The sequence below is a fragment of the Tyto alba genome, unplaced genomic scaffold, assembly GCF_018691265.1.
Source record: "Tyto alba isolate M040663 unplaced genomic scaffold, T.alba_DEE_v4.0 Super-Scaffold_1, whole genome shotgun sequence".
Taxonomy (NCBI): Eukaryota; Metazoa; Chordata; class Aves; order Strigiformes; family Tytonidae; genus Tyto; species Tyto alba.
Window position 1 is genome coordinate 12,058,364 of NW_024881261.1, and position 16,052 is coordinate 12,074,415.

General features: G+C 39.2%; 1 protein-coding gene across 7 annotated transcripts in view; it reads right to left on the reverse strand.

Moving 5' to 3' along the window:
- The window catches only part of ADD3 (adducin 3), a 101,191-nt gene that overhangs the window by 6,401 nt on the left and 78,738 nt on the right, over positions 1-16,052 (reverse strand). For 6 of the 7 annotated variants that reach the window (XM_042793964.1, XM_042796066.1, XM_042793432.1 and 3 more), the window contains 9 exons: positions 8,130-8,268; positions 6,468-6,619; positions 6,265-6,345; positions 5,038-5,187; positions 4,016-4,159; positions 3,829-3,927; positions 2,602-2,784; positions 1,551-1,808; positions 378-497 (listed from right to left, as the gene is read on the reverse strand). In XM_042793964.1, the coding sequence (XP_042649898.1) occupies positions 378-497; positions 1,551-1,808; positions 2,602-2,784; positions 3,829-3,927; positions 4,016-4,159; positions 5,038-5,187; positions 6,265-6,345; positions 6,468-6,619; positions 8,130-8,268 (1,326 nt within the window). Of the gene's footprint in view, positions 1-377; positions 498-1,550; positions 1,809-2,601; positions 2,785-3,828; positions 3,928-4,015; positions 4,160-5,037; positions 5,188-6,264; positions 6,346-6,467; positions 6,620-8,129; positions 8,269-14,672; positions 14,738-16,052 lie in introns of those variants that run through there. The other variant, XM_032988594.2, reaches the window with a different exon arrangement.

The following is a 16,052-nucleotide window of genomic DNA, read 5'->3' on the forward strand; positions in this document are numbered from 1 at the left end:
GTCTGAGATTGAATCACACTGTAGACGACGCACAGCAATTCGATTCATGTTGACACCTTACTATCCACTAAAAATAAAACTAAATAGCAGCAACTACCATTTCCAATCTATTATTTTCAGAGTTAATACTCATCCTTCATCAAACTACTGCACTCAAAATTTATAGATACATATATAGTGCATATGTATCTAAAGACTTCATGAATATCATACATTTAAATACGTTTTTTTATAGCCAAAAATCACATACAATGTAAGAAACTTCTTAGTAAAATCATAACACTTGAAAATGTTATTTTACTGCTGTGTTGAATCATTATTTGAACACACAATTTTATCTGGAAATGTAATAATTTACTTCATTACACTTCTATTACCTTATTTCTCTTTTCCAACACTTCACTTGGGTTTGTGTTTAGAGGAACAAATTGGTTTGGATCTTCAATTTTGATTGGTGTTCCTCCACTAGTCTTGGAGGAGTCATCAGCTTTCATCCACTTAAAGAACAACAACAACAAAAAAAGCTAAAAATCCCAGCACAATGGGGAGGAACAATTCTCAGTGTTGTTTTAGTGTTAAAGCAAAGATAAAGGATTTTCTGACTTTATTCTCAATTCCACATGACACCCACAAAATAACCCCAACTCCTTACAAGTTTGTATGTTTGCCCAAGAGGATTTAAGTCATCTTAAACACATATCATCACGATTAATTTTTTTTAAACACTGAAGTACATTCCTGAAAAATGCAGTACTCTGTACTAATAAAGTCTTACTTAGAAAGGATCACACTTCCTAGTAACTGGCATAGAGATTCACCAGCACCAGAGTCGTCGTTCATTCAATCAACTTCCACCTCTGTCTGTAGTTTTTTTCCTTTGTAAGCAGGGCTTTACATCAGTTGCTGAGGGTGTTTCTCCCAAACTTAAGTTCAGAAACTCGCTAGACTGCCAGCAGGAGGAGCTGATGCTTTTACAATTGTACTATGCAACTGGGAGTAGCCTGATAGCAAATAACATGCTTCATAGTCCCAGGAGAGCCACCGGTGGAAGAATCTTGGTGAGTCAAAGGAGGAAAAATCTTGATCATCATTAAAAGTGGTAGTATGAACAGACTCTTTGAAGCCTGTTTTCAGTCGTCTCACAAAGAGAAATGGAGCAGTTAGAGATGAACTAGAGCTTGTCTCTTCCTTGTGTAGAGAAGAGAACAAACCACGGGTGATTTAAAACCTTACTATGTTTGGTGGATAATTAATAGTACAAAAAAGATATGTTAGAAAAGCTGTTTTCTGCTTCAGGAATCAGAGGAGCTAGTAACAAAAGGGAAATCATTGTCCAATTTTATCATAAATTATTACTCTTCCAATCAGGTAAACCCTCCTTCCCCAAACAGAGGGAGCCCTTAGTACTAATGTCATTAAGCCTCCCCAAAGCCTATTTTTACTTGCTTGATAAACTTATTTTCTAATTCTGTTAAAGTTTTCCTCATATAAACTGTGCGTAATTTACTTTCAAGTATTGCAAAAGATGACTGCTTGCAATATCTACCTACCGTGATCTTAGTCCTGGGACTGGTTTCCCCATTCCAGGACTCCTCAGGCACATTAACTTTCAAGTATGTGTTTGGAGAGTTCAGCCATCTTGTCTTTTCCCTCTGTTGCCTCTGAGCCAGGAATTTCAGGGGTGAAAGCGGGATTGTATCATCTTCAAAGGAAAAGGCAGTCACAGTGGCCGGGATCTCAACGTCGCTCTTATGTCTTGGTTTTTCCCTGACTAATGGTTGCCTATAGGCATAGCCAGTTCTGTATCCCTATGGAGAAAGGAAAAAGAAAAAATTGTTTTAAAAGAATTAAAATAAAATATAAATCAGAAAAAGGGTGTCCCAAGTTATCATGGAAGTTTGTGCTGCCCTATATACATTAAGCAGGTCCACTGAGCTCTTCAGAGAAGAGACTAGTGGTGTCATCCATCACTCATCCACACAGTACAGTAGGAGTTGGACAGGACCCCACGCACCCTTCACCTTCCTCCCACCTTCGTGACTGCATGACCACCAAATGAGCCCCTGCTCGGGTTATCTATCGCCTAGGTGGCGGTCATGAGGACGTTTATCTGTCTTGCACAAACGGCACATCCTAGTTCATGACACTCCCTCATTCCTCACTCTATTTGTATTGAAGGCTGATCAATTCATAGTGCAGTGAAATGGATATTTCAAACAAATAATAAGTTATCATCTTATTTCCTAAGATTAGAGTTAATAACAAAATACAGAGGGAATCTGCTATGTCGATTTACTAGGTGGTGATTAAAATACATTTTTACTATTAAGCTACTTTAAAAAGGGAAAATATGTGAGATGGGTTGGACAAAATTTAAGTACAAAACATAACTTCTTATCAAGACAGAATAGTACTATCAGATACAGTAATATAATAAAAACTAAACCAAGCAGAAGATACTTCGTATATGATAAAAGTTACTCCATCTTAATTTTTAAACTCACAGAGAAACCAGAAAAAAATCATTTGCTTTGTTAAAGCTAATCCTACACTCAAAACCTTACGGAGACTATATGGACAACACCATCGATGTGCTCTCACCAGGTTGTCCAGCATTCGCATGAGTGCCTCAAATTCTTGCTCCCCAACTTTCCATTTTTGTTGCGAAGCCATATTAACTCCACCTCCTCCAGTTGCTGCCACAGCGTGTGTGGAAGGCTTGAACTTCTGCAGATCCAGTAGTAGAAGATTGTCTATCCCACCTGCTCCAGCTAATGCATGAACCTAGAGACATCAATGAATGTTTTTCATTTGTGGAAAAGCTTTTGGATTGCCTGCTCTTCTGAATTCACAGGAGAAACATATGTAAAACACATGCTGCAGTTATTTCTCAGGCTAGTTTTCTACTGTGCAAAAACATAATAAAATATATAGCAAGTGATCTTTATGGGAAGATTTATAGTATCTGCTAATAATTGGACTTTAAAAGAAGTAGACTCAAAGACTAGCTTTCAGAGTATCTTCAAAATGTCCGTCTGCATCACTAGACTAAATATTTTTCATTTTTATATCTGTTTCAAAACGAATGAGCGATAGAACTCAAAATGAATGGCAGGGCAAGGGAGGAAAGGAAAGGAGTGGGAGACTGCCATTTGCACCTCCAAACAACTACTTGGGAGGACAGGATCACTGGAGAGGAAGTAAAAGCAAAGCGATGAAGTTTCTGCGGATGGGCTTAAGAGTTATGGAAGGTGAGGACACTTTCAGTGGTCTCTCTCCACAGGTTATAGATAATATCTAGCTACCTAACTAGGTAGTTAAAGTTAGACAAAATGGAAACAACTGATTTTGGGACTCAAGTTATTTTTAACCCTCTACCATTGCCCCAAAGACCTTTTGTTTATTTGGTTTTACAAATCTCTGTGATCACAGGAAGAAGCTTTTTTTCTTGTCACAACATTCAGCTTTGATAAATGAGCTGGATGTCAAGAGATCTTAAGTCACACTTCCACATGCAGCGAGTACCACCAAATCTATTATCCAACAGATTCTCTGCATGAAGCTCATTCTCCACAGCATGAAACAAAACTTTGTACCCTTCAGAGTGTAACAACACTGACGCTCATTCTAGGAAGAGTGATACAGTATTTGTGCTCTTCCTTCTGTTTTCCTCATTATTCCAATTTCTCTGACTTTGACCTGGCATATGATTACTGGATTCCACAACCTCAAGTATTTTATAATATTAGAGATCCTCCCACCTGGAATATAATCTGTAACTCAGCAGCACAGGTGTTTGAAATTAAATACAGATAAATTGTCTCTCACCTGTGTTTCACAGGCCAGCTGGACATTGAAAATGTAGTGGAATGCTTCTTCCAGTGTCTCTCCTAGTGCTACCACACCATGGTTTCTCAAGACTAATACCTAGTAAATGGAGACACTAATGTTAAATGGTAGAAACTGGCACAGTACATGAAAACTGTTTATGAAGGGCGTGAATGAGGTTGAATACCTTGCAGCTGGGTCCAAGAACTTTCTGAAGCTGAATTCTCTCTTCCTGTTCATCAAGAGATCCCTGGTAGTTGTAATAAGCAACATCTCCCAGTATCAGAGCCTCTTGTGATATGGGAAGGATGCCACACTTCATAGATGAAACCTGTTTCAAAAGAATGAAGTACTGGTAATTAGGAGAAAATGAAACTCTCAAAACCCACACCTCAACCACCAAAGACTTAGCAGGATGTACTTTGTATCTTTGCTAGTAGAGAGACAAACTCTCCATAGTGAAAGCTTAGAAAGTAGACCTTTTTTTCCCCATAGTCTAACTTGCACTAGGGTGAAAGAGCTGCTGCTACCCAACCTAGGAAGAGATTAATTATAGGAAAAGACAAATTATCCCAACGAAGTTAATTTTTGTGAATTTTATCCATGTTTAATTCTTAGCATAAGCCTACTTAATGTTTTTTTTTTCTTATTTCTTTTATTTTCAAAAAGCTAGTATAAAAGAAGTTATCCATTAATTTTTTTGTCTGTAGTCAAGGAATGCACATATATGCATTTATATATAAAATAATATGAATTTATCTATTTATCTCAAACCAATTATTTAAAGTCTCCTTACATTTTTAACTTACATGTTAACCATGACCTTTTTAATAGTGAGGTAAAACCAAACTGCACGTAACTACTAATTAAGCCACTTAAAAATGGAGTTGTATAATGCAAATGATGGTGTATACAGCATGTTGTATAGTCTAAGATGCTATAAATGAAGCCTGTGTAAACTACACATTTTAAAGTCTGATCAACCTGAGTACAATAGTATCTGAGCATCAGTTTACTCCGATCTATCTCATTGCCATGGCCCTGCCCTTTTTATCTGCTTATTTGACAACCTCACACATTTCTTTACCAGTGTAGCATCGATGTAAAAAATAAAACTGCCATGAGTAGTGACTGAGATTCCAAAATGTGCTCTAAGTTCATATGGTAAACCTGTTTCCTTTCTCTCTTTATGCTAGAAGGAAGACTTACAGCTGCTGTTGCAGGGGTATGTATGTGTATCACACATCTGACATCAGGGCGTGTGGAGTAGATGGCCACATGTGGACTGAATCCTGCATTATCAATACTTAGGGTTGTACTTCCCTGGTCAACCACATCTCCCAGGATGTTTACTTTAACCTGGAAAAGTCAAGCAAAGGAACAATATCCATAAAGTTTGTGGCAACTGTAATTATCTACGAACTATCCTCCCCTTCCTACTTGGTACCAAATTTCCCCCAAATATCCAGGACTCAGAGCATGAAAAAAAGCAGCCACGAATCTGTGTGCCCATAAACCATCCTGCTGTCCAAGCCCTTGATAGTTGTTGGAAGTCCAGCAATGGAAGAAATAAAGATAGGACCCTGATACAGTGGTCGAGGTAATACTTGATTTAGCTGACCTTTCCTTGTTTCTGACTTTCAAAAATGAATTTTGTTAACATTTCCCACATTTTAAATATGAAGAAATTTCAGCCTCTGAGAAATTTCCAATAAGAAAATTAAATGCGTAGCAAATTATCAATTTCATGGGAACGTTAAAATAATAATTCCAGGATCAACAAAACAGAACAGGGTCATATCAGGTCTTGTTCTCATGTTTGTATTTTGGTTCTGTGTTTGCTGTAATGTGCTGTGTTTGTTTATAATGCTATCAAGCTCAGTCTGCTGCCCCTTTCAACTGGAGGTAGTTTCTTTAGATATGTACTGACACGAAGAACATATGGCAGGTTCCGCACCAAAAGATGCGTGACTTAGCAGTTACCATTGCCTAAATCCCAATCTGTAACTTCACCCAGCTCCTTTGTTGGGCCTGGGGAAGATTATTCAACTTTATTTTCCCACTTAGAAAGGTAAGAGCTGATTCTACTACTCCTACAGACTCATTTCATATGTATTACCATATTGTCAGGTTACAAAAGGTTGATGTTACACTGAGGCTATTTGATGAGCTTCATCACACAGGAAAACAAAACTCTGCTGCTCCACATTGAAGCTGAAGACAAAGCAACAGAAAAAAATGCTAAACCCAGAAAGAAATGCTGAGGACAAAGGATGATAGCATCTAAATAGTTAAACAGCTTTTCATCTGGTAGGTAAAGTTTAAAAAACAAATAACAGCATGATTATAGTTTAGAAGACCATTTTAGCAGCCACAAAAGTCTTTTATAAAACAAGGTTTAGCCTTGCTGATTATGAGAGCAGGTGAATCACGTACCAAATTAGAAGCTGAAGCTTCAGAAAAGGACAGACCTCTTGGAATGATTAGAATATGGTCATGTTCTTTGCTTACTCTTACCTGCAAACGAGGAAGAAAATGGATTACCGATCTATTTTTGAATTTATATTACTTGAGGGAAAATTAATTTGAATGAATATGTAAGAGTCCAAATAAAAATTTTTATTCTCTAAAATACTTACTGTGATATAGGCACTTGGCAAATGTGCCCACCCAAACAAGTCAGCCAATCTATATAAACTGGCTAACTTGCAACGAGTAAGTTTTTCTCCCTTAACAAATGAGGAGGTATCTACCCCAGGAAGATCATTGATGGGTGTAATCATTCCATGGCCTGAAAAAACAAATAAAAAAAGATGATGGCCAGTCAGAAAATTAAATAACTTCTAGCTATGCCACGATCTTGCAGAAGAAGTGTATTTTAATTGTTAGCACAGCAGTACCAGCAATTACTTAGACTGGAACTGCACTGCTGGGATCTCCAAGATCTTTACTGAAACCTCTGTTATGTTAAGGCAGTAGGAACCATACCCCAAATTTAAGTCTTCATCTCTTTTTCAAACACAAAAGAGGTGAAATAAAGGTTTTCTTTCAAGTATCACATGGATTTTGAGCTTTCTCCTGATTCAAGGTCCTATACAGTACTGGAACTGCACTTTAAGACATTTGCCACTAATGAATTTTTATATGTTACTTTGAAAATTACAGGAGAACACATTCCTGCTGGACTTCTGACACCAGTATAATTAATTTGAAAACACGTCTCAGTCTTAGCACTTTAATTTAGTCCTAATGAAGAAATTAAGAATAGTGAAAGAGTTCTCAAATCCTTAGACAGAAGACATCACCTCTTAACAGAGAAATCATCAAGATCAGTTTATCTCTGACTTGTGACAACACACAAACATACCCTTTTCCTCTTCGTGAATGCATGATACCCCTTCGAGAGCTACAGCCTTTGCTTACAGGGAAAGTTATGTCCAGAAGAGGTAAAAGTTGTTTTGGTTTGCAACAAAAAAAGTATGGACTTTGAGATTAATCACCCCACCCAAGTCCCTGGGCAAAAGCAGCAGAGACAACGGTCAGAGGCACAGTCTCATTAACCAACCAGAGACATGGAGATGAGATTCTTTGGGCTTTTTGTTGTTTTCTTCCACTTGTTTTGTTAAATTAACTCTGAAGTGCCATTTTGGGACCAACTCTCAAAAGCTGCTGAATGCTGACAGCTGCCACTGTACTTCAGGCTTGTAAGCTCTCATATGATGTCCACCCACAGAACTTAATTCCACTTTAATGTTTCAGTGCTTCATGACTTGGAAAGAAAAACTTGGGTGTTAACATAAAGATTTTGCTACAATCTTTCAAACTAGAGTACATACTACAAGCCGTTTTTAACTGTGGGAGCTGTTTGTGTAACGATTCAGTTTGCCAGGCTATTCTCCCCCTTGTTTATTTTTCTACTCTTGAATATAAATTGTTGTTACAAAAAAAAAAATTAAAAAGTAATCTAAATAGCTATGTATTTCACATCTCACTTTATGCTCATGTTAAACTGCTAATAGTAACAGGGCACAGCATTTTGTTCCCTAACGTGGTTGAACTTTTATTAGCAAATTCAAGAATAACTGAGTGTGAGGACTCCAAACATTTTGGATATCATTAGAAAAACCAAAGAATTTGAGAAGCAGCAGCCTAAAAAGGAAAGTTAAGGCCACCATCTGGACTATTTCACAGCTGAAGAAAGCTCTTCAAAAAAAAGAGGAGATCCCAGCATTGCTAAGCCCTGGTGATAATAAAAAAAAAAAGGAAGAGAAAAAGTGCAATTATACGTATAATTCACTTACTGAGTGAAGATGAAGAAAAACCTGTAAAAGAGCTTGCTGTAATGTATTCAGCAATCTGTTGTAACGCAAGCAGTCCAGTGGGGTTATTGCCCTTCTTCATCTGTTCTTGAATAAGGCATTCCAGATCTTCTCTAAAAGCCTGTAGAAACATTTGAGAATCATCAAGGAAACCTGGCTTTGATAGAAATAAGACTGGGTTGGGCTGGTAGCTTTGCCTGTTATTAATGTTACATGAAACTTCCCCTTAGACCTTGCTTTTAGCTGCTTATAACTTTGCCAAACTTTAACCATCTGACCTAAACTTTGTATGCTAAGTATTGGCAATTTGGGGGGAGGGAGGAAGGAGTTTGGTCACAGAGGGTTAACTGTTCCCCAGAACAAGACAAGATAGAATGTATTTTTGAAAATTATACAAATCCCCCACATTTTTATCAAAAATTAAAGAGTTCTCCATATTTTGGAAGGGGCACCTGAAATTCCATCAGGACGTGTTGCTTTTCATGCTAAATATTTTAAAATTTTGTAATCCCTCTGAAAATCTATCCAAATTTGATAAAATTATAAACAACTGGAAACATGGACCTCATCCATGCTTAAATAGTAACACAGACATGCAAAAACTAGAAGGAACACCGGGATGTCACTTCCTCTCTATTTCTTTCCTTCTCCCAAAGGGAAAAATACATTCCCTCTTCTCCTGTATAAAATGTCCGCAACCTCAGGAGATAAACTCTTGCAGAAGATATAATGTAAGAGGTTTTCACCGTATCAAATTTAATATATCATGCACTGTGGACAAAGCTTGTTCCTTCTAGATGAGAGACAGATGAACCACTGTCCACAACAAATGCCTGTCCTAGGACTACTTCAGTCCTGACATTTCTAGACTAAGTAAATTCTGTTCCTTCAAACTTACCTTACAGGTTATATTTCCTAACCTTCTCATTATTTCTTGGCAGCACGTTCCAGCTTTTGTCTGAACCAGCAGTACGCAAAGCTGCACACACATGAGCTGAGGTGTATTGCAAATGCTCTTGCTGCTTCATTCCAGAAAGACATTTGGTGCCTTTATCACACAGCTGACTCCTATTATAACTCCAGGCTATTCCCTGTATGTAATTGCTCCTTTCAGTCTGCCTTCCTTAGCAAACTACTTGCACTCAATTAAGAAAGAAAATAGTTTTCTATGGCAAATGTAATTTCTTCACTAAATTTTAATTCAGTCCTCCAAAACACCCACTTTGTTGTTGGATTTTACCCAATCTCATGACATAGTCTGTTCATCAACAGAATTTGACTCTAAAAGACAGAGTGCTACCAGGCTCTCAAACCACATCCTTAGTACTCTACTTGATATGGACTCTCAGTTGGACAGCTGAGCATCCATAACTACACTTTAATTTCCAAGTTTTCAGACACCCGTGATCTTCCTTAGAGTAATTTTGTCAGGATCATGTGTATGTGAGACTTGACAGATTTCCACAAGTAAAGCCTCTAAAAACTCATGTGACCTGACTACGCAGTGCTCTGTTACACGGATCTCTCTGTAGACCAGTCTATGCACACAGTATTCCCCAAACAGCTGAACAACCTCTTGCTAATGTCAAGATACATGGGCAAAGTCAGATTTTTCTCTTTAGTGGCTGCTGTAGGTAAGATCTATGCGGCAGGGGAAGGGAGCAAATGGGGAAAAAGGAAGAAATGGGGAATCAAGTAAGGAAAGGAGCCTAACTAGGACTGGGAGAAAAGAAGTGGAGGTATGGGAGGTGCACCATCCGTGGAAGCCCGTAAGGGAAACTGATGGGACGTAATTATGGGGGAGGTAATTGCCAGAAAGGCAAACAACGATTTGTGGAAAACAGCAAGTGGTTAGAGAAAATATCCTGACTTTCATCCTTCATCTATCAGCAGATGAGTGTGAAACCCACTCCCTGCAATCTGATCCAGCTCAGAGGATGGCTGTCATCATCATGACTCCATGTGTTCTGGTGGCAATGTGGGTGCCACCCCTTACTGACAAAATATGGAGCACTGTCCCCAGCCTGGAGCCCAGATGTGGCCACAAACCCAGACTGATGGAAGTCAAATATGCAGAGGATGTTTCTTTGTCCCTCTTGCACACAGATAATAATCTAAGTGTACCACAGCTGTCTTGTCCCCATGCCTCATCTGGCACACAGTGGCTAATTCTCGCTAGAAAAGAAATTCAGTATTTTTTCCTCTTCTCATGGCTGAGCACGTGGCCCTGTGCCTTTTCTGCATGCTACTCATACTCAGTTGAGATGACAATTATTATTTATCTGACAAGATTTTCTCTAGGCAGATAATTACTGTAAATTCAAGTGCTTCACAAGCATTAATTTACTAATCCCCAAAACATGCCTTTAGGGTGCAGCAGGGCCCTGTCATCATTTCCACGGAACAGCAGCAAGGAGGTCCAGGTCAGATGCTTCCACCAATTTGGGACATTCAGAGAAGCCCAGAGCCCCATTTGCAGAGCACTGGGCAGTAAGTAGCTTTTTACATATTCAAAGCACAACTCAGGGAAAATTCAAGTGCAGCACTGAGTGTTTAATATGCTGCTATACGTCAGGATAACAAGGGGGATACACAGAAAATCATAATCTGAAAAATTAGGAAACAGATGATTCAGCATCACCCATTTCAGCCTGGTTTAAATCCTTGAGGTTGGTTAGTACCTCAATTTAAGCATCTTTCACTACAAACAAGGTGGTTTTGAGTGAAACTCAGATGCACAATTTACACAATCCCCTGTAGAAGACGTAAGGATTTTCCCCATAACTAGAAGCAAGCATTTTGGTGGTCAAACAGCTCACAGTGCATAGAAAAAGGATCCAGGGCCAACCCTTATGTTCTACCAACCATCTTGAAAGGGTGAAAAATGTACAACAACAGAGGTACTTCCTTGGCCCATTTGCATATCATATCCCTCACATTACAGAAGGCTTTCTTTCCCCCCTTAAAAGCCTCCAAAACCTGTAAAACTTTCAAGTACCAGCCATCCAAGCACCAGCTTGCTTTTCTGCTCAAGGTTTACCATTAGGTTATTGTTTCATGGCACTTTCTCCTTCTGTTACTGTGATCTATTAAGATTGCAGAGAAAATGACTGGTTAATAGCTATTAAAAAAAAAAAGCTATACTAACATTTATTATCAAATTCTGTCTTCCAAGATATTCGAATACTTCTCAAGTATTCCTGAAAGAGGCCCCCTGCAAGAAAGCTCTGCTATTTCACACTCTGTAAGTCTGAAATGCTCTTTCTCTCTTGTTTACAATATGTATACAATGAAACTGTACATTTGTAGTCTCCTAGGGGCCATGTGGAAGTCAAATTCATTAAATTCATGGAGTATCTGCTTGGGACGAGACAGAGAAAAACAGTTATCTGTATTATATGAAATCACTCTCACTGCAATCCAACAAGGACTATAAGAAGGATCTGCAAAAACATTCACAGTAAACTCTTATTAGTCCTATTCAGACTTATTTTTTTAAACCTGTATGAGTAATGTTAGTTCTACAGCAGTAAAAAGGTAATGTAATGCATTTCTGGCAATTTTTGACAGAAATATTTTTGGGTTTATTTCTTGTTGTATTTTAAATTCTTATGATGTCTGATCATGCTATTTTCGTTCTTCTGAGTTTAGTTTTGCTCTCTGATGCTAACAGTTATATACTACACACTTCTTGGGGCTACTACAAATGAAGATTTAGTGTTGTTTCAACAATTTTGTTAAACTGAACAAGCAGCTGTCCTTAAAAATTATTTTAGAAATAACAGAAGATAGGTAAGGACCAGGGCAAGTAGCAAATACAGAAGTTTGGGATGAGCTGTAAAACAGATGAAGATATGGATGAAATACATGAAGTATGCAATTTATCCACACGCCAGCGTGCAACAATGTTTTCTAGCAGATTGCAGCCTTCAGTGTGTCACACACATGACTCATGCACATTCCTCCATGCATATTTATGAACATTTCAATACCTTTCATTTACTGCTACAGACCTTTAAAACTTGGATCTGCAAGTCCTCAAATAACCATCCCACACGCGCTAACAGAACCTTGCTCCGTTTCTGGTAATTCCCGATGAGCTCATATGAAGGGCATCACCACCTTCTGGATAACAATTTACCTTAAATATTAGTCATTAAATGAATATTTATTGGAGCTTTCACTGTACGGCACTGATTTCCATAAAACTACTACCATGCAGGGCTCCTATTTTGGGATCTGACCCATTCAGCAGCAGGAATCTGCTTCTGAAAACCTAGCTGCAGCCTGGAGACGAAACGATTTCATTTTGCTTTAATTCACGAGGCTGTGTTATACATGTGGGCAGCTGTAGTGTAATGCCATATAAGTGACCAAGTAAAAGTCATACTTGAGAGAGATGTTTTCAAAAAGATGACACTGCTCTGGCACAGAGCAGATATTTTTCAAGTGGAAAGGTCACTAGTAATTTCAGATGTAGTATTCGACAAGAAAATGCTGGCAAAGGAAAAACTGTACTATCAGATGAATGAAAAATTATGTTATTCAGCTGTATGCTCAGCATTGAAAGTTTCAGCTCTGGGATTTAAATAGCTCTTTGGGTACATGTTTTTTTGTTTGAAAACACTAAAACTTTGGACGTAAGATGATACAGGAAGAGCAGTGACTTTTTATAATGGGGTACTGAGTCCCAAAGCAAGAAGCACAGCACCTCATGGCTGTCCATCCTGCCCATCAATACAGCTGCACCACTGCTGGAGTCAGCCAACCTACCGGTGCTTGCACCCGTGCTACAACAAGGCTGCCACCTGGATAACCCACCCTGCTGTAGCTGAGGATCACTTTGCATTTGCACAAGCATCCACCTGCCTTCAGTGAGCTCACCTGCCCAGTCAAGCACCAGTGCCCCTCCTTGTTTGTGCTGGAACAGCACTTCAAGCAGCCTGCTGAAAGTTTGCATAGAAAACAGCCCATGGTATTAAAACTGAGCCCCTGACAGCTATAGGAAAGGAGGTAAAGCAACATTTCAGACAAGATGCACAACTAGGATGCCAAATAGAACTTTCATTCACCTGGCAGCAGACAGCCACCTAAGCTAATAGCCTGATCTCAATATACAGCAGGATGCAAACTCCCCTTCCACTACTGCCAGCTGAGGTTGTTCTTTTCAAAACTGCAGTGAGCTGAACTACACTAGGTTACACCAGAAAAAAACCCATAGTTTTGCATTTACACCATGAACCAAAGCATCCCTGGCACAGCCAAGCCTGCCAGCTGCTGACCTGCCAGCCCTGAGCTGGTAGTGCCCGGCTGTTCTGCCTTCACCTCACCCTCCTTTGGAATACCACTCCACCAGCTTGCACCGAGACATGAATTTCCCCATTACTAACCAATAAAAATATACAGGGCAGCTCAGTCTGCTCCTAAAACTGTTTCTAGGACTCCACAGTTTCTAAACTTTCTAACTTTCTACAACTCCAGCCAGCTCTTTTATACCATCTTAGACAGCCTTACATGGTACTGCAGCCTGCAGAACAGATAGAGCTTTTCTTGACAAGAGTTGTTAGTTGCATCATTAGGTCAAGGTCTTTCTAATATCATAAATTACTTCACAAATATTTGCAATCATCTTCCAAACACACATCATAAACTCAAGCAGCTTAGATGCAAAAAACTTTCATCTTAGACCTGCAAGGGCTCTCTGTAACTCAAGAGTGAAGTTACAAGCCTCAGTTCTGACTCATTTATTTCCATTTTCTTTCAGGACAGTCTAAGTGTGAGCTGACAGTGTAAATTGGGGCTTTTAAGAATCAAAGCAACATTTGCATGTATCATTTGACAACTGGTATTTTTCAGTCAACATAAGCAAAAAAACTAGAATAACTAACTTGCTAGAATAACCTACTTTACATGTATACACATCTATATATAGCAGAGAACAATAATGTTGCTAGAAAATTTTGGTATTAATCTCTTAATCTTGGTAGGCAGCTCTCTCAGGATGTTAAGAAGTATGCAGGCTCATAAGTATTTTGACTATCTTTCTGTGCTACTGCTTGTTTGTTTACCATGGATTTCTCCATGTAGTTCTTATACACTCAAAAAAAGTAGAAATAAAATAGTAAGAAACAGATTTCCCTGTAAATAGAAAAAAAACCACAACGGCATACAAATCATCAGCAAATACTCCACACCATCGCACACCTACAAGAGGAGAAAGCATGTGCTCCCATCAGGACTAGGTGCAGTAAGGTCTAAACAGTTTGATAATGTCAGTCTACAGGAAAGTAGCTAGAAAAGATACTTGAGGTCCCTACACCAAGAGCAGCACTGCTATTAGTCTAAAAGCTGCAGAATAATACAAGAAACCCCTTCACCCTTTTTCACTTTTGCCCATTTTTGATCAGAGTTTATATTTTATGTCCATTTTCAAAAGGCTCTAATTAAAGTTATCTACATATAAATGCGCCCACACAGAGTCTCTAAGCCAAATCACCACCACTGAAGAAAAGTTTCAAAACTTAACTGGTATTTTATTCTGGAGAGTGAAGAGACATTAACTCCAGTGCTGTAAAGGCAGCTGCCTGCTGAGAGGAAGACCTTCACTGAAACTGCTGATACAGCTTCGTAACAGGCTCTTTCAAGACTGGAGTTTAGACACAAACAACCGGTGCCCTAAGTGGAAAAGGGTGGAGTCGGCCACAAAAAAACCGCCAGTGAGTTAAGGCTGGTGGTGAGAAGATAAGAGTCACAAAAAGTGTTTGTTAACACCATGAAAAAAAAAAAAGGGGGGGGGGGGGTGGTGGGGTGGTGGGTAGAGCTTCTGTGTTAAGATAGAAGGAAACAAACTCAGTAATAAATATGGGGAATTAGGTGAAGTTGTAATAATGTCTTCACTTGCAGTGAAGCGTGTGGGTATCTGGGCTGGATTCAGCGACCCGATTGACAGCAAGCTGGTCCCATAGAAAGCTCAGCCAGCACCGGTTTTTCCAGCTCCTCTAACCTGGTACACACTAGCTTTCCTCCCTGAGCTGAAGCGCTGTGTTTACTCCTGCAACAAGCAGCCTAGAGATACTCTCTGATTGAAGCAAAACGTGAAGCACTGAACTCCTTTGCAAAGGCCGTCTTTAGCACACCCAGCCCCCAAGTCCCGGATCCAGCAATCCCCACGTTCACACAACCGGTGCTGTGCGTGTGGGGTCTGGGCCCCTCCCTCCTGTCGTCTTGGGGAGTAAAGCCACACTACGCACCTCGCTAGATGGACTGTAAGCGCTGAAATTTAAAATCCTAGAAGAAACCGAATTTCAGTTTGTCAGTTTACACATTTCTGAGCATAAATAACTGCCTCTCCAGTAAGCGCAGGGGTAGGGAGGGTGGGTGCACACGTGGAGGTGATGCACCAGGAGAAACGACAGGCAGAGCTCTTGCAGGGTGTTCTGGATGCACATGTTCCTGCAGCCAGGGAAGAAAGTCATCAGTCACAACTTTCTAGGATTTTCCAGGAACTGTTAAGAGCTTGTACAAAACCAAAAGATTATTTAATAGCCGAAGAAATACAGCTAAGTTAAGTACTTTTAATTGTTATTCATTACTTGTATTGCAATGGACAACTTTCTTCCTGTACTCACCAGACCAACATGATGCCTTTATTGGACAGAATTTATAGGACTAATGAATGAAAGAAAAGTGGTGGATTTCTTTACAGTGCATATTATTTTATATCTTCCTATCACTTTCCTACAGAATTAATTCTGAGTGTTATTTACAATTAATAACTTCAAATACATATAGGGCCATAGGAAAGTTTTCAGGCAAAGGAGGATGAATCTGTTTAATGATTTGAATAATCTAAAGAACATGGTGCCTAAAGTACAACAGGATCTACAGACACTCCCCAAGATGACA